The 23,600-nt window shown below is 40.6% G+C and overlaps 1 protein-coding gene across 1 annotated transcript in view; it reads right to left on the bottom strand.

Annotated features, from left to right (window-relative positions):
* Positions 1 to 2,275: 2,275 nt before the first annotated feature.
* Positions 2,276 to 23,600, bottom strand: part of NUDT3 (nudix hydrolase 3) — an 89,531-nt gene continuing 68,206 nt past the window's right edge. Inside the window, exons 2-5 of the mRNA XM_082248419.1 lie at positions 18,176 to 18,286; positions 5,766 to 5,810; positions 3,394 to 3,478; positions 2,276 to 3,031 (exon numbers count right to left, since the gene is read on the bottom strand). Coding sequence (XP_082104545.1) covers positions 2,871 to 3,031; positions 3,394 to 3,478; positions 5,766 to 5,810; positions 18,176 to 18,286 — 402 coding nt within the window. The 3' untranslated portion in view covers positions 2,276 to 2,870. The remainder of the gene's footprint in view (positions 3,032 to 3,393; positions 3,479 to 5,765; positions 5,811 to 18,175; positions 18,287 to 23,600) is intronic.

The following is a 23,600-nucleotide window of genomic DNA, read 5'->3' as shown; positions in this document are numbered from 1 at the left end:
AAGCCTGGGATTGTCACTTTCTTGCCATTCAGAAGCAGTCCTCCATTCACTGATCACTTCCCACAGAATACCAATCAGATCTTTTACCCTATTCTCTCCTCCATTTTGACCAAATTGAGCTGCATTCAACACTTCCAGATTTTCCATTCTTCAATGGGTAATCCAGGTCTCTGTAACATTAACCATTTTTAAATAAAGTTAAATGTTAAAGCTGCCGGCTGTAAGCTTTTTTTTTTTTATTTCTCAAACATTTGTTGTTTGCAGATGGTGGATCATTCAAGGAATTTATCAGTAATTTTCTATTGATTCTTACGGAGGACCCACCTTGCTTGCTCCTGCACATTCACCTACTAAGCACAGTCAATATCCCGAAATTTGCAACTTCGGTTTAAAATCATAATTAGAATTTTTCATCTGTAAATCTAAATCTGATGGGTGAATGCTAGCGAATCTAGTAAGTCAAGTGTACCTATGTTTCCCATACACAAAAGATTTACACTAACACTTACAGTACAGCAACATGCACTATCTAAAAATCTGTCGTTGTTACTTCTTGTGCCTGGCGTTTAGCTCACTGGGTCCACATTGATATTTTATATGTAGGACAGGTTTGCAAACATTATCAGGACAATCGACCAAAAACACATTGATTAGACTTAGTCACATTTTCCTACTCATGGGTTAAGAATCCCTAAGCTTATATATTCAAAAGGGGATCAGGTATGCAATGTCATTCAATTAGGATTTGTTACTAAAACCACATTGTGCCTGCATACAGAATAACAGCATATAGTTTTTACATAAACTATGGCATAGAATTTAAGGACATACAATGGTAGCATTTACAACATATGTAAAACCAAATAACTGGGTATGGAAGTACATGTTTGCATCATACTAGGGCTGATTTACTAAAACTGGAGCACTCAGAATGTGGTGCCGCTGTGAATGGTAGTCAATTGGCTTCTAACTTCATCTTGTACAATTAAGCTTTGACAAAAAAAAAATAATAATAATAATAATAAAACACTGAAAGGTGATTGGTTTCCATGCAGAGCTGCACCAGATTTTGCACTTTCCAATTTTAGTAAATCACCCCACTAACAGAAGAATAATGCCTACTTACATTTTTCTTTTAAACCAACACCCCCTATTTCCGACCAGTAGGCTCTTCTGGAAGAGTGTCAGTATGAAACACGAGGTGGCATGAGTAAGTAATTCAAATACTGTGAACTAGACAAGACACTTAAGTGTATTGAAGAGTACAGCAAATGTAGAGCAAACAACGATACTAGTCTGGAGTAGGGATTTAAACATTGTCATTATTTTTACTCTATATGGCACATCGAAAAAAAAAAAAAATCCACACACATAATCTGTGTCCACTACTACTGTAAATATGCTAAATATAGCCCATATTTTAATAAATGTAAAAATTAACATAAGTTCAGAATAATTAAGGCGTAGTCATATAATTAGTTCAAAAATGGTTTTTTTTAGCCCTCAAATGTCACACTTTACCCTCAACCACACAAAAGGGGAAACCTTGATTAAGATGCAATAAAGTTTGTTCCATTGTACAAGCGCACCTATTCTTTTTGTTCCTTATTAGCCAATACTTACCCTCAAATACATGCAACTCAAAATATTCTACAGTATGCCTACATTCCAAGAGGTAGCAGGTTTTTACTAACTAAGATGTTGGGTAAAGTGCCCTGTGAGCAAACTGTGACCATTTAAAAAAAAAAAAGAAGGATCGTTCGGTAAAGTGTCATCACATAAAAAAAAAAAAAGTTCACATATTTCACTGTCACAGTTTCTAAGTTTACGCTATTAACCACATGGCAGAAAAAGAGTCAGGTCAGTTAGAGTTGCAGTGCATCATGATAGGACACAAGCAAAAACGATTATGGGAAAAGAAAAGTGTAAAAAGTAAGTCAAAAGGTGACGTAGTTACACATTAGTATTTAAAGCTGCTTACAGAAGAAATATTAAAATACTGTATTTGAAGTTCTAACTGAAGAAAAAGTGACCCCTTTCACAATTCTGAAAAAAAAGGAAAAGAAAAAAAAAATAAAGGAACGACAAAAGCTTGCTTAAAAAAAAAGGTACAAAAAGTTTGCTGAAAATTTGAACTCAAATATTTCTGGAGTAAATCTGCTTCCTGATACTTTTGCTTTATATTACCAGAACACAATGGTAAAATTGACTGGCTTATTGAGATGCGCCAGTCATTTTTGAATATAAACCACCATAGCACTACGTTTCAAAATAAAAAAAAAAATATATAACTATCAAAGTATTGGCTAACTGTACAAAGCGAAAATGTTTCTGAAAATCTTTTGTTAATTTTTTACAATTATTTAAATAGTTGGACACAAAAAGACTAACATAAAATTAGATGTTACAGTTTAACTGCACTATTAATGGTTTTATCATTTTTCTTTCTGTTTTAAAACTCTAAAGAATCCTCCAGTACATCCAGTTAGTTTAGCTGCAGCTTAAGAAATGAGAAAACCAATGTCGTAGTACATATGGAAGATGAATATAAACACTAGCTGTCTGTGAAGGTTTAACAGGCAAACATTTCTATCATCTAATCTGAAACTGGGTTAGTCAAAACATGATAGTAAAGATGATCATGGCACAAATACGTAGGAAAAGGGAAAACAGTAGTGAACCATGAATGTGTCCATGTCACACAAAAAGGGAAAAAATATCACAGCATACACAATCCATCGCTGAACAACAAAATATCAGAGGCCCAGTGGAGTTCATCACTTTCAGTGATGCTCTTTCTGCTGGATGCGTCTCAGGACGGGAGAAGAAAGGAGATTAGGAGAAAAGATGGAGTCCGTAGGGTGAACAGGTCATCTAACATCCGGAAGGGAACTCTGGCTAGGCAGGGGGATGGCTCCATTGTTAGGGTGGTAGTTCTGCCTCAGACTTGAGAAGTAGGATGCCTGCACTGGTTTGTATCCCTGCAAAGCGCGAACAGCCTCCTCAATGCTGAACCAGCAGCGCTTCCGCCCTATAAAGATGTGACTTGAATTATCTTACATTATGATCACAGGCACTTTATCTACCAATTTTAAGTCAGCATTAGTTTGTTAGGATGATTGCAAATTTCTACCAAAAGGTTTATCAAGTATACGATTTCAGACAATAAAGCTGGATACACACTATACAACTTTTGTTGGTTGATTTACTTTAGATTTATCTTCAACTATGTAGTGCAAAGGCCTCTGCCTGACTGCATACAAATTGAAAGTGTTTAGATTTGACCTCATATTATATGGTTTTGATAAATCTAAGGGAAAAAAATCTAAAGACAATTGTATAGTGTGTATGGCCCATTAGTATAACAACTGCAGATCAAGTTATTCCACATACCAATGCTAACAGAGTCCTCCCAATCGTCCAGGACCTCGTTCACAGTCAGGACATAGACAAATGTTCGGTGTTTCCGCTCAAAGTTCTGCAGAGAAAAAATTTTGAAAATAAAACATCTTTGCATGGATAAAACATGTTTTTTTCTGTAATAACAAGCCTAATTGCTTTCTCATATAAAATAGGAAGGTGCTTTACTCATAATATTAAGTAGAGTAATTTACACTTACAAACGGATGTTAACTTCAAAGTGAAATAACTGTCCCGCAGAAAGCAATGCTTCCAGGTCAGGTTGTGGTCTGTGCCAAAGGGTCAGCTCTGCCTAAGCATCACTTCTACAACATGTTTTGCATTTGTTTATTAAAACCACTACTGTAATAGTTTTATTTCTGAATATATATATCTGCTTTAAAGCTGAAGTTTTTTTTTTTTTTTTGAACACAGCACCAAACCGTTGTGTATTGGTGTGTATCCCATTACCTGCATTTGGCCTCTTCTGATAAAAACCCTACTGCAATTGTTTGCTTACAGCCACTGGATTATGCCCTGAGCAGCTGTAAAGGTTAACAGAAGCTGCTGCTACTCACAAACGTTATGCCACTTGCCCCCCTCCTAATTCATCGAACTCCTCTAACGACCATCACACAATGGGGTTGATTTACTAAAACTGGAGAGCGCAAAATTTGGTGCAGCTGTGCATAGAAACCAATCAGCTTCCAGGTTTTTTTCCAAAGCTTAATTGAACAAGCTGGTTACCATGCACAGCTGCACCAGATTTGGCACTCTCCAGTATGCCTAGGTTCACACTGAATGTGGGAATTCAAACCGGCATTTCATTCCGACTTCTGGGGAGATTTGAGAGACATCTGTGAGGGTTCACCCACAGATGTCTATTGAAATTTCCCCTGAAGTTGCCAAAAGTAGTGCAGGAACTACTTTTGGGAATTGGTGCGGTGCCGCAAAGCCGAGGTCGCACAGATTTGGATGGTGCCATTTCCGGCAATATGGTTCGATTTGGCATGCAATTTGACAATGTGAACTGAGGCTATTCGTAAATCAACCCCAATGCATCACGTTCTGAGAATTGTCAGAGGAGATGCTGTTATTCAACTATCCCAACCAATGGATAAACACCAAAAAAAAAAGAAAATAGTTCAGCTTTGCAAACCACTGGATGTAGAGATATCCCTAAAATTACTGGGATTATCCATTAGGAGTATGTATTTGTTGAAAAAATGCAACATTTTGTTCTTTCGAACAGGGAACTGTCAGCGTGCAAATTATTAAGTCTACCACATCCAACACTTTCCTAATTTAGGCCTAAATCAGGTATGACATACAAAGGCCTTGTTCACACAGGCAGAAAGAGGTGGCAAAACCATCACCCCAACAGGTGGACAAACATGGCAGCTGCTCAGGTCTGTTCATAATACTACGACTGCAATTCTTCAATGTGCAGTGCAGCATTTTTACATTGCCGTATCACATTTGACAGGTATTCTGCTTGCCAAATGCAGCTATTAAAGTAAATGGGACCATGCCGTAACTGCATGCCAAACACTTGGCACGATGTAGCAGCACGGTATTTCTATGTAAAATCCCCGTTTGGATTAAAAAATAAAAGGCATAAAGGAGATGGCAGTGCTGAACACCTGCGAAATGCCACTCAAATAACTTTTTAGAGGGACTGTAAAGTCCACTGCCATGTGAAAGCAGCCTAAGGGAGCTTCTACAAAGAGCTAAAAACTTTCAGCTATGAACATGTATACCTGGCAGAGGCATAGAGACACTAACACTCAAAGTAATTGTAAAACATTATAGGCTATGTTGAAGTTTCACTACAAGGCAAAACCTTTTTTTTTTTTTTGGTTAGAGTGGAAAGGGATAAAAACCCCTGCCACTTTTTATTGCTGTCTGTGACCCCTTTAGGGAGATTCACTCTCTTGATTTGTGTTGTTTACCGCTAAATAAAAATGAAATACCAAATTTTGGGGTTGACATCAGAACAGTAAGAGGGGAAATCTTCCAATGGGCACACTAGTTCTGGTAAACCGTGGTCTCACTCCCCCACTTTGGAGGGATTTCCTCTCACTTCCGGTTTTGGCTATGGGACAGAGATGGCAAAAAAAAAAAAAAATAAACTTGACAGGAGTTATAATCCTCCTTTACTATATCCAAAAATGAAAAAAAAAAAAAAAAAAAAGAAGTTTTGCCTTTAGTTACTTTAAGTGACAGGTATAAATATAAAAATGATTTGTACTGAAATGTACATTATTTTTTAACTGTTTTAATATATTAAAAAATGCTTGAATTATCAAAAAATGAATGGGTTCTTTTTCTCAAACTTTATTTCAACATTAACCAAGGTTACTTACTTCAAACACACCAAGCATACGACCCAATGTGCCTTTAACTCCAGCCTATTGGAAACAAGAAGTAGCAAAGAAAATCTTTGTTTATAAAATTATCAAAAATCTGCTAATACAGAGAATGTTTAGTAAAGTTCACTACTAAAAAAATTGTAACCTGCACAATATTCTTGTATGTTAAATGAAGGTATCATTACAGACTGAGGAGGCTGCTATTACTATTCTCCTTAAAAGGCTAGTCGTTTGGCTTTCTCTAGCTTCAAATACTTTAATTACTGACCAGGAGCTAGATCGTAGATCAGGAAATAAGAAAAAGCCAGACCTTATCATCATTCAAATAAACAAAAGATATGGTAGAGAAAAAGTACTCCTGAATTTATGTCACAATGCTAGGAGTCATTCTGTGGTACCTAGCAACTAGTATATAGCCGGGAACCCTCAGCAATCGAAAATCAGTAGACAAAAAGAGAAGATGGAGGCGGTGTAGACCACCTCAGAAAGGCTGCATAAATGGGGCTCACATTGGTACCGTGCAAAAATGATTTTTATTGATGGTGATAAAGTTAACAAAAAGGATAAAATTCCATGGAGAAACCACCATGATTACAATACGATGTTGACCTTGAAAACCCAGATGGGTGGACAGAGATGACAAGATGGTATACACACACAGAGGTCCCCCACTTGCCCCCAACCTGGCCTCCTAACTCAGCACTAGTCCCAAGTGTGGGGAGTGATCTGTCACTAAACGTGACAGCGGGTAGCAGTGAACCCAGTCACGTTTAGTGACAGATCACTCCCCACACTCGGGACTAGTGCTGAGTTAGGAGGCCAGGTTGGGGGCAAGTGGGGGACCTCTGTGTGTGTGTATACCATCTTGTCATCTCTGTCCACCCATCTGGGTTTTCAAGGTCAACATCGTATTGTAATCATGGTGGTTTCTCCATGGAATTTTATCCTTTTTGTTAACTTTATCACCATCAATAAAAATCATTTTTGCACGGTACCAATGTGAGCCCCATTTATGCAGCCTTTCTGAGGTGGTCTACACCGCCTCCATCTTCAGACCTTATCATCATACCTGTTGTGTGGTCAGCACTTCAAAATGGTTAAAACCAAAGGGTTAACATGACAGCCCAGAACATAGTATTTTCAGGAGAGACAAATAATTGCAGCCCTAATGTGTCTTTATGGGACTGTTTAATTACACCTCTACAAGTTAAACTAGAGGTGTCTTGCTTCAGTCCCACTAGGGGAACCCCCCTTCCTGGTATTGTTTATACTAATAGTGGAAACATGGTCAATAGCAATTTTACATAATTAGTTTGAAAAAAAAAAAAAAAGTCCATCCAGTTCAACCAATAAAAAAAAACAATACCAATGTATCTAAGGATTCCCAGGAGGATAGTTCAGGAGAGCCTTGACAGACACAATGAAAATACATAGCACTTCTATACCAATTTTTTTTTTAGATTTATTCAAGAAGTCTATTTTAAAATTGCAGTTCTAAGTTAACAATTCTATATGAGCTGACAAGCCCTAAAAATAGGGAAATTCAAATCAGGAGGTCTTGGCTTACCTATTGTTTACTTATATTATCCTAAACTTTGTGAGAAAACTGGATCTTTTTCTCCAAAACTCCATTGTTTCCTTTAGAAATGGAAGCAGTCTACTCATACAAGTGTAGCACCCTCCTAGGTAGGTGCTAGGGAAAAGCATATAATGGCCCTGTCTGCTTATCAGGGAGCCTGATCTGTTAGCTGTGCTGTCACATGCCTCCAGGTGTGGCCTGTTGAGTCTGGGGAGCCTCCCCACTGTATCCAATGAGGGATCTTGTTGGACAGTGGAGGAAACCTAGCCAATAGCACACCAGGGTTTAGGACTGTCCCAGTGGGCAGGGTTTGCCGCAATGCACCCTGGGATTGGAAAAGAATCTGTGGGGAGCATGTGACAGATTGTCTTTTGGCGGGAGCATCAGTCCCAGGAGGAGGTGAGGGCTGTCACTCCAGGAGTCTGCCTAGGAGAGGTGACCACTTCAGAGAGGTCAAAGGGGATCCGGGAGTCAGCTAACCAGGAGTGCACAGTAAAGGGGGTGCCAAGTATTAAAGCCCTGAAGTTTGGGAAGTAAAAGGGGGCGCCAGGAAGGGCCCTGAAGTGTTCAGCAGTACAGTCTGCACTACAAGTCAGCTACCTCAGGAACGAGTACTTTAGGGAGCTTAAAGGACTTTTCCAGAGTCAGAGGTAAAATTCTTGTAACTGGCCTAGTGTAACGCTCCTGCGTTTTATGTATGATGTGGATTTTCAGCTGCAGAAATATTCCACTTCAGTAGTCATGTAGAGAAACGCTGAGACACCAATCCCAACTCCCAATGACTCATCATGTGTGGATGATCTCAATTCAGCAAGTAAATATACACACTCAGTAAGATGTTTCCTAGAGTGACTTATGTACATAGTAACACAGTGATGATAGGCTGAAGAGACAGATTGGGTAGAGATGGTAGATGACAGACACTTGAAAGGAAATGTTCTTGGAAGTAAGATAGTAGCAGATGGGATGCAGATAGGTTTAGCAATCATGTATGGTAGCAGATGACAGAGTAGCAGGTGGACATACAAGAGAGATCAACCCAGTGCAAGAACAGGTGGTAGTAGGCTCAAGAGCTAGCAATCTTAGATAATGCAGATGTAGTAATAGTCCTTAGTATGCAGAGCTAGATAGTGTAAGCTTTAGTATGAAGGTTATAGAGGTTTCCCCTGTGGGGTACTTATCACTAATAGCAATGTAGCAGAGGAGAGGTTCGGCAAGAGCGGATGATCCGGTAGCGGGATACAGGGATCAGCGCAGCGTGGTTCCGACAGCGAGGTATGCTTGCAAGCATGAGAGCTTCAAGACAGGTTAGCATCAAGGCACAAAGCAGTTTGAACGAACACATGTGAGTGAGAGCCGGCGATCTAAATAGCCATCCAGTCCGACGCTCAGTGATGACAGCATCAGTCTTAAAGGTGTATGCGCACCTTACCAAAAGAGAATGGTGGGGCGCATACACTTATGAAAAAGAGTAATTAGGGTACCCAAAAGGTACCAGAACATTACAGTACCCCCCCCCCCCTTAAGGCCGGCTCCTGAAGGCCTCTGGAGCTGGTTTGTCTGGGTACTTCGCATGAAAATTGTGGATTAATCTAGAGGCATGTATGTCAGAGGTGTTTAGCCAGGTGTCGTCTTGGGGCCCATAGTTCTTCCATCGAACCAAGTACTGAAGTCTTCCTCTGTGGATACGAGAATCCAGAATCTCTTTTATCTCATATTCTTCTCCACCTTCAACTTGTACAGGAGGAGGAGGTGGGATAGTAGGCCTTATTCCTTGGTCAGGAACATGGGGCTTCAGTAGTGACACATGGAAAATGGGATGTATTTTGAGGTCTATTGGCAATGTAAGCTGTACTGCAGCTTTTCCAATAAGTTTCTTGATTGGGAAAGGTCCCAAGAACAGAGGTCCAAGCTTTTTGCTAGGGATTTTCAGTCTTAAATTTTTTGTTGAGAGCCAAACGAGGTCCCCGATAGCGTACTGAGGAGAAGGTCTTCTGCGAAGATCATAGTACTTCTTTTGTTGACTATGAGCGTGTGCAATGGTAGTATTAAGCAAACCCAGAGAATCCTTTATTTGGGTAAGATAGTCTGAAGCTACTGGGTTATTTGAAGGAAGGATGCGTGGTGGAAGAATAGAGGGATGAAACCCATAGTTCAAGTAGAACGGACTCTGCTTGGTCGTACTGTGGGTTGCGTTGTTGTAGGCAAATTCTGCCAGAGGGAGAAGATCCACCCAATCATCCTGTTGGTAAGAAGTGTAACAACGTAAATATTGCTCGATGCATTGGTTGACTCTTTCAGTCTGTCCGTTGGTCTGCGGATGGTAAGGAGAAGTGAGCTTCCGCTCGATCCGTAGTATGTGACATAGTTCTTGCCAGAACTTGGAAATAAATTGTGATCCACGGTCAGACAGAAGAGTTTTTGGGATACCATGTAACTTAAAGACATGTTTCATCAGGAGTTCTGCCGTTTGTTTGGACGAAGGTAGTCTGCGAATAGCAATGAAATGTGCCATTTTTGTCAGATGGTCCACTGACACTAAGATGGTATTAAATCCTTTGGAAGAAGGCAATTCCACTATAAAGTCCAAGGATACAACTTCCCATGGAGTTTGGGGTATTGGTAGACTGCATAGTAGACCGGATGGTCTCGTAGTGTCAATTTTGGACCTGGCACAGACATTGCATGAAGAGACGAATTTTTGTATAGATGTTTTCATGTCAGGCCACCAGAATTGCCTGGTAATCAGATTAAGAGTCTTTGTCATACCCATATGTCCTGCCATAGGCACATCATGCGATAATTCCAAGATCTTGGTGCGTATGGTAGGTGGTATGTAAAGTTTGTCGTTGTAGTAGAGGAAGCCTTCTGCATCAGTATTTAGTTGTGGTGGGGGTGAATCCAAACCTATACCATGCAAAACCTCTTCCTTCAAGGAACAGACAACTCCAATAATGCGTTTGTGAGGTATTATAGGAACGGAAGGGATTTCAAAGTAGTTTTCTTCAGTTAGTCGTGATAGTGCATCCGCCTTTTTGTTCTTATCTGCAGGTGTGTAGGTCACTAGGAAGTTAAACCTTAGAAAGAATAGTGACCATCGTACCTGTCGGTGCGAGAGAGTTTTGTTAGTCTGAAGATATTGGAGATTTTTATGGTCCGTGTATATAAGTATTGGTAATTGGGTGCCTTCGAGTAGATGTCGCCAATTCTCCAGAGCCAATTTTATAGCAAGCAGTTCCTTTTCACCCACGGGGTAATTTATCTCTGGACTGCTTAGGGATTTCGAAAAAAAGGCGACTGGATGAAGTGGTGAAGTGTGAGTTGGTCGTTGGGAGAGTATTGCTCCTACTGCCATGTTTGACGCATCTACTTCCAGAATGTATTGGAGGGATGGGTCTGGATGGCGTAGTATGGGAGCAGAAGTAAACCTTGTCTTTAACAGGTGAAAAGCTTTATTTGCTTCATCTGACCATTTGAATGGTTTTTTAATGCTAGTGAGCTGTGTGAGGGGTCTCACAATGGCAGAGAAGTTTCTAATGAACTTCCTGTAGAAATTCGAAAATCCAAGGAATCGCTGTAGCGCCTTGCGTGTGGTTGGTGTAGGCCAATCCTGAATGCAGGATATCTTACTCATGTCCATCTCGATTCCTGTTTTGGATATGATGTAGCCTAGAAACAGTACCTCTTCTTTATGAAACAAGCATTTTTTCAGTTTCACATAAAGGTTGTGTGCAAGCAATCTCGATAATACTAGTCTTACATGTCTTATGTGTTCAGACAGGGATCGTGAATATATAAGTATATCGTCCAGATATACCACAACACAGACATCTAGTAAGTCTCTGAAAATATCGTTTATAAATCGTTGAAAAACTGCAGGGGCGTTGCATAGCCCGAATGGCATTACAAGATATTCGAACAATCCGTATCTGGTTCTGAATGCAGTCTTCCACTCGTGTCCATCACGGATTCGAATGGGATTGTATGCTCCTTTCAGGTCCAATTTTGAAAAATAGGTAGCTCCACGCACCTGCTCAATGAGCTCAGGGATAAGCGGTAGAGGATAGCGATCTTTTATTGTAATAGCATTCAATTGCCTATAGTCGATGATAGGTCTGAGACTTGAGTCCTTATTGCGGACAAAAAAAGAGTCCTGCTGCTGTGGAAGAAGTGGAAGGTCTAATAAAACCTTTTTCCAAATTCTCATCCAAATAGTCTTTGAGATGGGAAAGTTCATCCTGTGAAAGAGGATAAACATGACCGAACGGCAATTTGCTATTTGGGAGTAGATCAATGCTACAATCATAGTCACGATGGGGAGGTAGTGCTTGAGCATTTTTCTCAAGAAAAACCTCAGAGAGATCCTGATAACATAGTGGTGCAATCTCATCTGTCACCACAGACAGGATCTTCCCGAAAGACGGGAGGTTACACGTACCCTCGCAATAGCAAGAGAGGAAGGTCAGGGTCCGTTCCTTCCAATCTATGGTTGGTTGATGTGTGCAACCAGGGAAGTCCCAAAACAATGGGAAAGTGGGGTGAAGGTATTAGATCGAAGGTAGTGGTCTCCATATGAGACCCGTTAGTAGTGACTAGGAGTGCCTGTGTCTGATCAGTGATCGGACCAGAGGATAAAGGAACACCGTTAATAAGACTCACTGAGACAGGTTTAAGTTTAGAAATAATAGGAACTTTATTTAAAGCAGCAAAACGTATGTCAATATAATTTCCACAAGATCCTGTGTCAATCATGGCCTTAGTAGTAATCCTGTTCTGGTCCCACTGTAATGTTAAGCAAACAGAAAGGTAAGGGTTAGTGATTGAAGTTGTCAATCCCCCTAGGAGGACATGTGAACACTCACCCTTCTTTTTGTAGACTAGGGGACAGACTTATCTTGTGATCCGGGGATGCACAGTACAAGCAGAGATTACCAGATCGTCTTCTGGCTCTTTCCATAGTTGATAGAGGTGGGCGTATGGTTCCTACCTCCATAGGAACGGGGTCCACGGCCGAAATCCGAGAAGAACTGGATAATGGCAATCCCATTTTCTCAGCCTTTCTTTCTCGTTGTCTTCTATCTATGGTGATACTGAGTTGTATCAATGCATCCAGGGTTTTTGGCAGATCCGCTCGGGCGAGCTCGTCTTTAACGGCCTCTGATAGGCCAAGCCTAAATTGGGATTTCAGAGATGCATCATTCCATTCTGAATCAAGGGTCCATCTCTTGAATTCTGCGACAAAGTCTTCTACAGGTCTCCCACCTTGTTTCAAGGATCTTAATTGAAGATCGGCAGTACTCTGCCTATTGGGATCATCATATAGGCTAGTGAGTTCTGCTAGGAACAAGGCATAGGAGTTGAGAAGCTGGTCGCTTTTCTCAAAAAGAGAGTCTGCCCAGGCCCGAGGATCGCCTGTTAGGTAAGAAATAATAGTACAAACCTTAATGTGATCAGTAAGGTAGGTACGGGGTTTTAGCAAGAAAAGTAACTCACATGCGTTTTTAAATTCGCTAAATTTTTTGCGATCGCCTGTAAATACCAAAGGAGGATTTATTTTGGGTTCAGGGGACTGAGCAGTGGTAAGTTGTGTCAGTCTAATTACCTGCTGCGACAGAGCCTGATTGTCTTCTTTTAATTCAGCAAGTGCGTGTATTAACGCAGTTACTTGCGGTTTCAATTGTGTCATCTGAGTGGTTATTTCTGCTGAATCCATTTGTGGTTCGTTCAATCTGTAACGCTCCTGCGTTTTATGTATGATGTGGATTTTCAGCTGCAGAAATATTCCACTTCAGTAGTCATGTAGAGAAACGCTGAGACACCAATCCCAACTCCCAATGACTCATGATGTGTGGATGATCTCAATTCAGCAAGTAAATACACACACTCAGTAAGATGTTTCCTAGAGTGACTTATGTACATAGTAACACAGTGATGATAGGCTGAAGAGACAGATTGGGTAGAGATGGTAGATGACAGACACTTGAAAGGAAATGTTCTTGGAAGTAAGATAGTAGCAGATGGGATGCAGATAGGTTTAGCAATCATGTATGGTAGCAGATGACAGAGTAGCAGGTGGACATACAAGAGAGATCAACCCAGTGCAAGAACAGGTGGTAGTAGGCTCAAGAGCTAGCAATCTTAGATAATGCAGATGTAGTAATAGTCCTTAGTATGCAGAGCTAGATAGTGTAAGCTTTAGTATGAAGGTTATAGAGGTTTCCCCTGTGGGGTACTTATCACTAATAGCAATGTAGCAGAGGAGAGGTTCGGCAAGAGCGGATGATCCGGTAGCGGGATACAGGGATCAGCGCAGCGTGGTTCAGACAGCGAGGTATGCTTGCAAGCATGAGAGCTTCAAGACAGGTTAGCATCAAGGCACAAAGCAGTTTGAACGAACACATGTGAGTGAGAGCCGGCGATCTAAATAGCCATCCAGTCCGGCGCTCAGTGATGACAGCATCAGTCTTAAAGGTGTATGCGCACCTTACCAAAAGAGAATGGTGGGGCGCATACACTTATGAAAGAGTAATTAGGGTACCCAAAAGGTACCAGAACATTACACCTAGCCGAGGCCAGCATCAGTCAGTGTTAACCAGCGTCAGTCAAGCGCTAACCAGCGCCAAGCAGCATTTTTCAGTGTTTCTACCTAATTGTGCAAAGTTCAGTTGTTGGGAGTATCCCACTTCTCCCATCCAATTTCTCAAATAAATCCTAAAAACCAAAGAAACTGGACTGGTTCTTGTCTAAGGTGCTCACGCTTGGAAACATGCTTAAAAAGGTACTGTTGTTGCTGGGGTAACCAAGGGGGACCCACACTAAGCAGCTCCCTTGGGAGTAGTGCTACACAAGTCTGGGTCAAGTCTAGTGAAAAACAGTCAGAAAAGATAAAAAGGGAAAAAAAATGTCAGTGGCCTCCACTTGTAAAACCATTCCCGTTTTGGAGGTAGTCTCATTTTTGCCCATCTAATGCACCTGTTAATTTCATTAACACCAAAGCAGCTGAAACGGATTAACAACCCCCTCTGCTACTTAACTGACAAGATCAATATCCCAAGAGTTCAATTGACTTGATGCTATACTCTGATTAAAAAAAGTGTTTCTTTAATTTTTTTGAGCAGTGTATATGGATATCTAATAACCCTTCAATGTTAAAGGCCAACTTTTAATTTTTGAAAAATCCTGGAGCTGGGCAACATTCTAAATTATTTAACCTAAAGCGGGAATAATACTGGTCTCCACCCCAGTGCTGCGGTGTTCTGGAGGTCCCTTACTGAACACGGACCTTTGGTCAGTTTTTCCAGGGTTCCGATCTTTGGCCATTTTGACTGGCCGGGCTGAGATGCTGTAACTCCCACTCATGCGCAGGAGTTTAAATTCATATTCGCATATTCCAAAAATGTACACAAAGTTATATGTAAGCATTGTATATAGTGTGGACAAACAGGTAAGAAACTTTAACCACTTCCTGCAAACCGAAGTACCTGTACATCGGCTTGAAGAAGTGGTTGTACCGGGGTGATGCCTGAAGCTGCAGGCATCAACCCGGTACCATTTTGAAGAGATAACAACCAATGTGGCTGAGCAGCCGCTCGGCCATTATTCCAGGGAGCTGGAGGGGACATCCCCCACCCGCAGCTCTGTCCAGGTCTCCTGTCTCACTGGGAGATGCAATCAACCAGCCGGCACGTCCGCGGGCTGGTTGGAGTCCCAAATGAAGCTAGATTTGGCTTTGATCTGGACTCTGATCATGTAATCCGAGAGCGACCTCACAATGTCACTTCCGATTTACTTGGCTGCCAATGGCGCCAAAGTAAAAAAAAGTGGCAGTATGCATACAAACAACTAATCTCAGGTCTATAATCCTCTAACTAAACTCCCACACACATACCTTTGACCTTTTTTATATTCAGCTCTACTGGTAATGGGGGGGGGGGGGGAATGATCTTTTCTTGCCTGGCAAATTTCTCCAACGACCCTTCCCTTGCTTTCCCTTTTCTTATTCTCAATCTAGTTGGTCTTACCCCAAACTGCATATTTATGCAGCTGATAAGGTAATAATTTTAACACACATCAGTCTGGAATGAATGTGACCTTTAACCCCTGCCTATATATGTAAACATATGTAAATCAGATTTTACCTGTAATGTCTTTTTTTTTTACCTTCAAGGATTTTTAGGACACTTAACATGTATATACAGTGCTTTTGATAGGATAACTATCTATAATTATGTAACATTATGGACCAGGAATCCTAAACATTGCATTTTTCTTTGTCAATCTGCACTTTGCCAAGGATATGCCTGTTTTTTTTTTATTGTAATCTACATCATGTTGCAATGTGTACCTCGCCTGTTGCGTCTATGGACAGAGCTGCATATTTATTTTTCAAATCAATACCTCCTTTATAAAAGGAATTGCAAGGTACTTTGTTACCAAGCATTCACAGATTTCACAGCTCAAATTTCAAACGTCAAATGGAATTACAATTATGGCCTTCAATTTCTTCAATTATATGTAAACCCTTACCTTGTAAAACAACCGGTTTAAAAAAGAAATGCAAGGCAAAAGGTTTGTATATACTACTGTATATATGTGTGTGTGTGTATACATTTTTTTTCCTGGTTTTTAATGTGATCACAAGACTTCGGTTATCTGTTCTTAAGGGGCTTAGGAGGCATAAGAGAAACAGCAGCAAAACTGATCTTCCCAGGGATTTACTGTACAAGGGGGTGTGTCAGCACGATTCTGACCATGGAAGGACAGGCAGGCATTGCTCCCAAGTGAAATGTAAAAAAAGAAAACTGACCACAACGGGCTGGATTTACTTCCATGTCTAGCTTGGTCAGTTTGTAAAAGGAAAGCCGGGAGATTGGCAGGATCACAAGGCATTTCACAGAAAGGAAGCAATACAAAGAGAACAGGATATTTAATACAAATACATGGTACAAAAAAACAAATATCAGGAATATGACATGTTGGGGTAACATACACTTTAAGGTTGAACTCACACTTTTGGCAAATTGATAAGACTATACAAAAAAGGCTGACTCTTGATTAGGGACCGAAAATATAACTATTTATTGCAAACAGGGTTAAAAAACCATAAAGTACAGCTGAGCTAAATCATTTCTGCCAAAGAAGGCCTTAACCATGAGCTATTTGCAATAAATATTATTTCAGTCCCTGACGGAGTACCAGCTTTTTTGGACGCATTATGGCTTACAGGAGCCTTAGCACTAATCTTGTCCGCAGCCCTATAGGAATAGCGGAGTTAAACGTGGTGAGTTTATTTTTTAAAGTTTATCCTCAATATCAATGGCAACATTTTAGAACACAAGTCAACACATTTTAGAACATGTGGTAATGCATATTGGCAGGGTGTTTTCCTTTACCCAGTTGCTGACCGCCCCACGTACATATACTGTGGGGTGGCAGCTCCCACAGGCAAATTCATGTACCTGTACGTTGTCTGCTGCTTCAGAGTTTGTGGCAAGCATGATTGGACACACTGGGAGCAATCAGTGGGTCCCGCAGACCCCATGTCTGCCGGGACCGGCCGATCATTACCGACAGAGGCAAAACGGTGGTCTGCCTTTGTAAACAAGGCAGATCGCTGTTCTGTGACAAGGGAACACAGAGATCCTGTGTTTCTGCTAAGCAGGAACACAGATCTCTGTTTTCCCACAATACAAGCACCTCCCCCCCAGTTAGAAAGCACTCCCTAGGAACACATTTAACGCTTTGATCGCCCCTGATGTTTACCCCTTCTCTCTGCCAGTGTCATTAGTACAGTGACTGTGCTTATTTTTTTTTAGCACTGATCACTGTATTGGTGTCATTGATCCTCAAAAAGTGTTCCTTAGTATCCAATTTGTCCCCTGCAATGTCACAGCCCAGCCATAAGTCGCTGATGGCCGCCATTACTAGTAAAAAAGAAATGAAATAATTAAACATTCCATAAAAATATCAAAAAAGTTTGTAGACGCTATAAATTTTGCGCAAACCAATCAATATACGCTTATTGGGATTTTTTTTTTACCCAAAACATGTAGCAGAATACATATTGACCTAAAATTGATGAATTCGTTTTTGTACATTTTTCTTTATTGGATAGGCAGAATAGCAGAAAGTAAAAAAATAATAATAAATGATATATATATATATATATATATATATATATATATATATATATATATATATATATATATATATATATATATATATATATATATATTCCCCAAATTTGACAGTCTTTTTTTGTTTATAGCGGCATGAAATAAAAACCCCAGGGGTGATCAAATACCACCAAAAGAAAGCTCCACTTGTCCGGGGGGGGGGGGGGGGGGGGAGGACATTTTATTAGGGTATAGCATCGCACGACCCCACAAATGTCAGTTCAAATAACGCAGTGTCAAATCCCAAAACATAGTCATGAAAGCGAGGTACACATTGCAACATAATGCAACATAATGCAGATTACAATTACTTCCGGTGCTGAAGTTGCTAAATTTAAAAATGTGTGTGTAATTATATATATATATATATATATATATATAAAAATTATAAAACGTGACGAATGCGCATCATTGCGTGCTTACCTACAATGCACAGTAGATTGCCAATTAGGTTTTTGATGCTTTTTTACTTATTTCAATAAAAAAGACATCTTGCCAAAAAGTATATATGGTTTCAGCCTCAGAATTCAACAGATTTCACAAAAGTTGTAAAAAGCACAACTGAGTATTATGCCGACATTGAAGATGAACAAATTCACAACTTTTTTCTTTTTATAGTTAGTAAATGGAAAAAGAGCAAGAGCAACTACCTCTTCAAAAACTTCTCGAGCGGCTGCTGCACTGGGCTCCTCCTCTGGCTCCAGACCTCCGCCTGGGACAATCCAACGATCTGGATAGCGACTGCTGCTTACCAACAGTACCTGGGGAAAGAGTAGTTTGCATTAAGTAATGTTTGTATTCATATATAGCCATGTCAATCGTCATTTCTTTACACTATATCAAATATTGCTTATGCATAATTATGCCACTTCAGGCAAACATCCAATTGTTTTCTACTTGACTTACAAATTCTTTAGAATGTAATCAAATTGTGTGATACTCTCCTACATTGCACAGCCACAAAAATCACTTTACCACTTCTAGTTCAACAAATTTTTTAAATTTTTTTTTATATAGAAAAGTGTTTATTAAGGTTAGAATACTACATGCAAATATTATGTAGTCATATTTCCACCAGCCAGGAGCTGGAGTTCTAGGCTTCTTTCCACATGCTTTCCGGTTTTGTATACTATGGTATCATAAAAGTCTAGTTTGCAAAGCCTAATAGCCCAAGTTGAAATGTACACACAGAACTGATTGAATACGGGAGCGATAAGCCATTTAATGACTCAGTCTGAAGTTTCAATCAGACAGGGCTAGGCTGTAACGAGAGATATTTTTTATGTGCAAAACCAACGGTGCTGCGGATAGAGATTATATATATATATATATATATATATATATATATATATATATATATATATATATATATATATACATATACACACACACACACACACACACACATATACATACACACATTATATATATATATACACACACACACACACACACACACACACACACACACACACATATGCATACATACATATATACATATATACACATACATATATACACACACACACACACAGTAACTTACAAAAGTGAGTACACCCCTTACATTTTTGAAAATATTTGATTATATCCTTTTATGTGACAACAATGAAGAAATTATACTTTGCTACAATGTAAAAGTAGTGAGTGTACAGATTGTATAACAGTGTAAATTTGCTGTCCCCTCAAAATAACTCAACACACAGCCAATAATGTCTAAACCGCTGTCAACAAAAGTGAATACACCCCTAAGTGAAAATGTCAAAATTGGGCCCAATTAGCCATTTTTCCTTCCCGGTGTCATGTGACTCATTAGTGTTACAAGGTCTCAGGTGTGAATGGGGAGCAGGTGTGTTAAATTTGGTGTTATCGCTCTCACTCTCTCATACTGGTCACTGGAAGTTCAACATGGCACCTCATGGCAAAGAACTCTTTGAGGATCTGAAAAAAAGAATGGTTTCTCTACATAAAGATGGCCTAGGCTAGAAGAAGATTGCCAAGACCCTGAATCTGAGCTGCAGCACAGTGGCCAAGACCATACAGCAGTTTAACAGGACAGGTTCCACTCTGAACAGGCTTCGCCATGGTGGACCAAAGAAGTTGAGTGCATGTGCTCAGCGTCATATCCAGAGGTTGTCTTTGGGAAATAGACGTATGAGTGCTGCCAGCATTGCTGCAGAGGTTGAAGGGTGGGGGGTCAGCCTATCAGTGCTCAGATCATACGCCGCACACTGCATCAAATTGGTCTGCATGGCTGTCGTCAAAGAAGGAAGCCTCTTCTAAAGATGAAGCACAAGAAAGCCCACAAACAGTTTTCCGAAGACAAGCAGACAAGGACATGAATTACTGCTGGAACCATGTCCTGTGGTCTGATGAGACCAGGATAAACTTATTTGGTTCACATGGTGTCAAGCGTGTGTGGTGGCAACTAGATGAAGAGTACAAAGACAAGTGTGTCTTGCCTACAGTCAAACCATGGTGGTGGGAGCGTCATGGTCTGGGGCTGCATGAGTGCTGCCGGCACTGGGGAGCTACAGTTCATTGAGGGAACCATAAATGCCAACATGTACTGTGACATACTGAAGCAGAGCATGATCCCCTCCCTTTGGAGACTGGGCCACAGGGCAGTACTCCCAACATGATAACGACCCCAAGACGACCACTGCCTTGCTAAAGAAGCTGAGGGTAAAGGTGATGAACTGGCCAAGCATGTCTCCAGACCTAAACCCTATCGAGCATGTGTGGGGCATCTTCAAATGGAAGTTGGAGGAGCACAAGGTCTCTAACATTCACAAGTTCCGTGATGTCGTCATGAAGGAGTGGAATAGGACTCCAGTGGCAATCTGTGAAGCTCTGGTGAACTCCATGCCCAAGAGAGTGAAGGCAGTGCTGGAAAATAATGGTGGCCACAGAAAATATTGAAACTTTGGGCCCAATTTGGACATTGTCACTTAGGGGTGTACTCACTTTTGTTGACAGCGGTTTAGAGATTAATACAAAACACACAGGTTCTTCAAAAAGTTTGCACACTTTTTTTTTTTTTTATATAAGTTTCGCAGCCATCTTTACCACAGCGTGACAACTCTCATACTAAACTGCAAGGTCAGCAGGCTTGTTAGACAGACTAGTCACATGACAATCTCAGACACAACCAATTACTACTCCTCCCACACTCACCGTTTCCAAAAAAAAAATATAAAAGTGCAAAAACTTTTTGAAGACACCACACACACTTTTAGACACCTCAATACTGGGCACTTTTACCCCCTTCCATCCCAGACCAAATTTTCAGCTTTCAGTGCTCTCACATTTTGAATGACAATTACTCAGTAATGCTACACTGTACCCAAACTACATTTTTATCATTTCGTTCACACAAATAGAGCTTGCTTTTGGTGGCATTTATTCATCACTGGGATTTTTTATTCTTTGCGATATAAGTAGGAAAAAAAAGTGAACATTTTGAAAAAATATTTTCTACTTGGTTTCAAAAGAAATCCAATAAAATCAAAAATGTTGTCATAAATTTAGGCCAGAATGTATTCTGCTACATCTTTGGTAAGAAAAAAATCCTGATAAGTGTATGATAATAGGTTTGTGGGAAAGTTAGAGACTCTACAAGCTAGGCTACATATCATTGAAAATTAATCAATCCTCATATACTGACTACCCATCTCATTTCTTGAGGCCCTAAAATATGAGGACAGTACAAACATCCCCAAATTACCTCTTTTTGTAAAGATGACAGTCCAAGGCATTTAGGAAGAAGCATAGTGAGTTTTTTGAAGTTGCAATTTTTTGCCCACAACAGTTTGGGTAATGAAGATTTCCCCCCCCCCCTCCCCCCACAAAATGGTCATATTAAAAAGTTATTTGTTACACATGGCATAGATAAACTTGCAATTACACCCCAAAATATATTTTGCTACTCCTCCTGAGTATGGCAATACCACATATGTGAGCCTTTTCCACAGCCTGCCCACTTACAGAGGCCCAATATCCAAGTAGCACCGTCAGGCGTTCTAAAGGCATAAATTACACATTTCATTTCCTGAGTACCTAGAGTACCTATCGCATTATGGAAGGTCCTGGAGCACCAGGACAATGGAATTACCCACAAAATGACCCCATTATTGAAAGAAAACAACCCAATGTACATTCTACGTGGCATGAGTCTTTTGAACATGTCATTTTTTTCCACAAGTTTTTGGAAAACGTGGAAAAAAAATGAAAACATTTTTTTTTTTTTTTTTTTTTTTTTTACACAAAGTTGTCAAATTTATAAGATATTTCTAACACATAGCATGTACATACCAAGAATGACATGCTAAAATACATTCTACTACTCCTGAGTATGGCGATACCACATGTGGGAGACTTTGCCACAGCCTCGCCACATACATGCAAGTAGCACCTTCAGGCTTCTAACACATAGCATGTACATACCAAGAATTACACCCCAAAATACATTCTGCTGAGCAAACGGTAAACAAAAAAAAAAAAGGAGGAGGATTACCTACGGTTTTAGCAGGCAGGAATACAGTCCCAAACAGGAAAAGAATTGGCCCAGACAGCCAATGGAAAAGTCCAGGAATTGTCAAGGAAGCAGGCAGAGATATGCCAAAGTATTGGTCCTGGCATTAGTTCAGGTGGCAGGCAGAGGCATGGCCAGTTCAGGTGGCAGGAAGAGGCATGGCCAGTTCAGGTAGCAGCAGGCAGCACTACAAGGCTTAGGGCCTTGGTCAGGTAATACCTGAGGACAGGGGTAGAGGCTTCTCCCACCCAAATCTCTTTTAAGCCACCGAGTCTCCAGACCCTAATCCAAGGAAACCCAGAGAAAAAAAAAAATTTCTCCATTCGGAAATTCTATTCTGGAGCCTCTCACATATGCGAGACCCCTGTGCGGTCTTGAATCCCACTAACAGTGGCAGGGTAAATGATCAGTTCAGGCAGGCAAAAAGCATGGTAATTTAACAGGCCAAGGTCAGTTCACATGTAAGGCAGAAACGTGGTTGGCAGAGGCATAGTGGATAAACAGTCCGGGTCATACACAGAAATAGCAGATAGTGGGAACTGGAAAAAGGTCTTTACTTCACTAATAGTGTAGTGAAGTGTGATAAATCTGATAGCACTCTCCAATACAGAGGCCTGGCTGGGCGGGACATTGGGGACAGTAGTGTTGGGTGTCATGGCAAATTCCTCTACTTGAACATATACATTTTTTTGGGGGTTTGCAGCCTGCCTGGGTAGGAGGGAGGATATCGAGGAAGTGCCTTTCATGAAGTCCGGCTAATATATCGGAGCAAATTTGTTCAGGGGCAAGTGCATGGGGATAGAGAAGGGCTGTGATAACGTCCTCTTGAAATTTTAGATCAGTTAGGGATCTTTGGGTACACTAGTAAAAAATAACAAGAATTGAACAGGGCTAGTTGAATAAATAAATGGCGATTTTCTTATACCAAAACAGTAACCTCCTGGTGGCCAATTAGGGCTGCATTAGCTGGTCATTCATATCCACCCCTCATGAATAGGTTATATTCATGTATACATTTTGGCTTCTGGACGGGACCTCATCTTGTCTGAAATTCCACCAAGGTGTCATGTATAGTGGAAAGCATATAGATGTCTCTTATCTCTCCACTTTAAGGCTAGTACCCCTTCATTCCACATACTGGCTCCCCCCTCCCCCCATTCTCTCTGTGGGAAGCCCTTGCGATTGGACCGTGCTGTCCCACAGGCCACAGTCCTCTTTAGGTCGAGATGGCGGAAAAGTGGGAGACTCATGTACAAATCGTCTACATATAGGTGGTAACCCTTCCCAAACAGTGGTTCTATCAGTTGCTACTTGCCCCCTTATAGGTAGAGCATCCGGGGGGGGGGGGGGAAATTAGCTGGCTGTGCTTTCCCTTATAAATTTTAAAAATCATGTGTAACCCGTGGCCCTGTCGCATGCCTTGTAAAATTTTACCTCATATTTGGCCCGTTTACTGGGGAGGTATTGCTTGATGCCAAGTCTTCCCAGTGAAGTGGACTAGGAATTCATCTACACAAATATTTATAAATCGGGGGTAAAACATT

The sequence above is a fragment of the Pelophylax lessonae genome (assembly GCF_965119305.1).
Source record: "Pelophylax lessonae genome assembly, chromosome: 2".
NCBI classification, from domain to species: domain Eukaryota; kingdom Metazoa; phylum Chordata; class Amphibia; order Anura; family Ranidae; genus Pelophylax; species Pelophylax lessonae.
The sequence above is the reverse complement of the archived record's forward strand: the minus strand, read 5'-3'. Positions and strand labels throughout refer to the sequence as shown.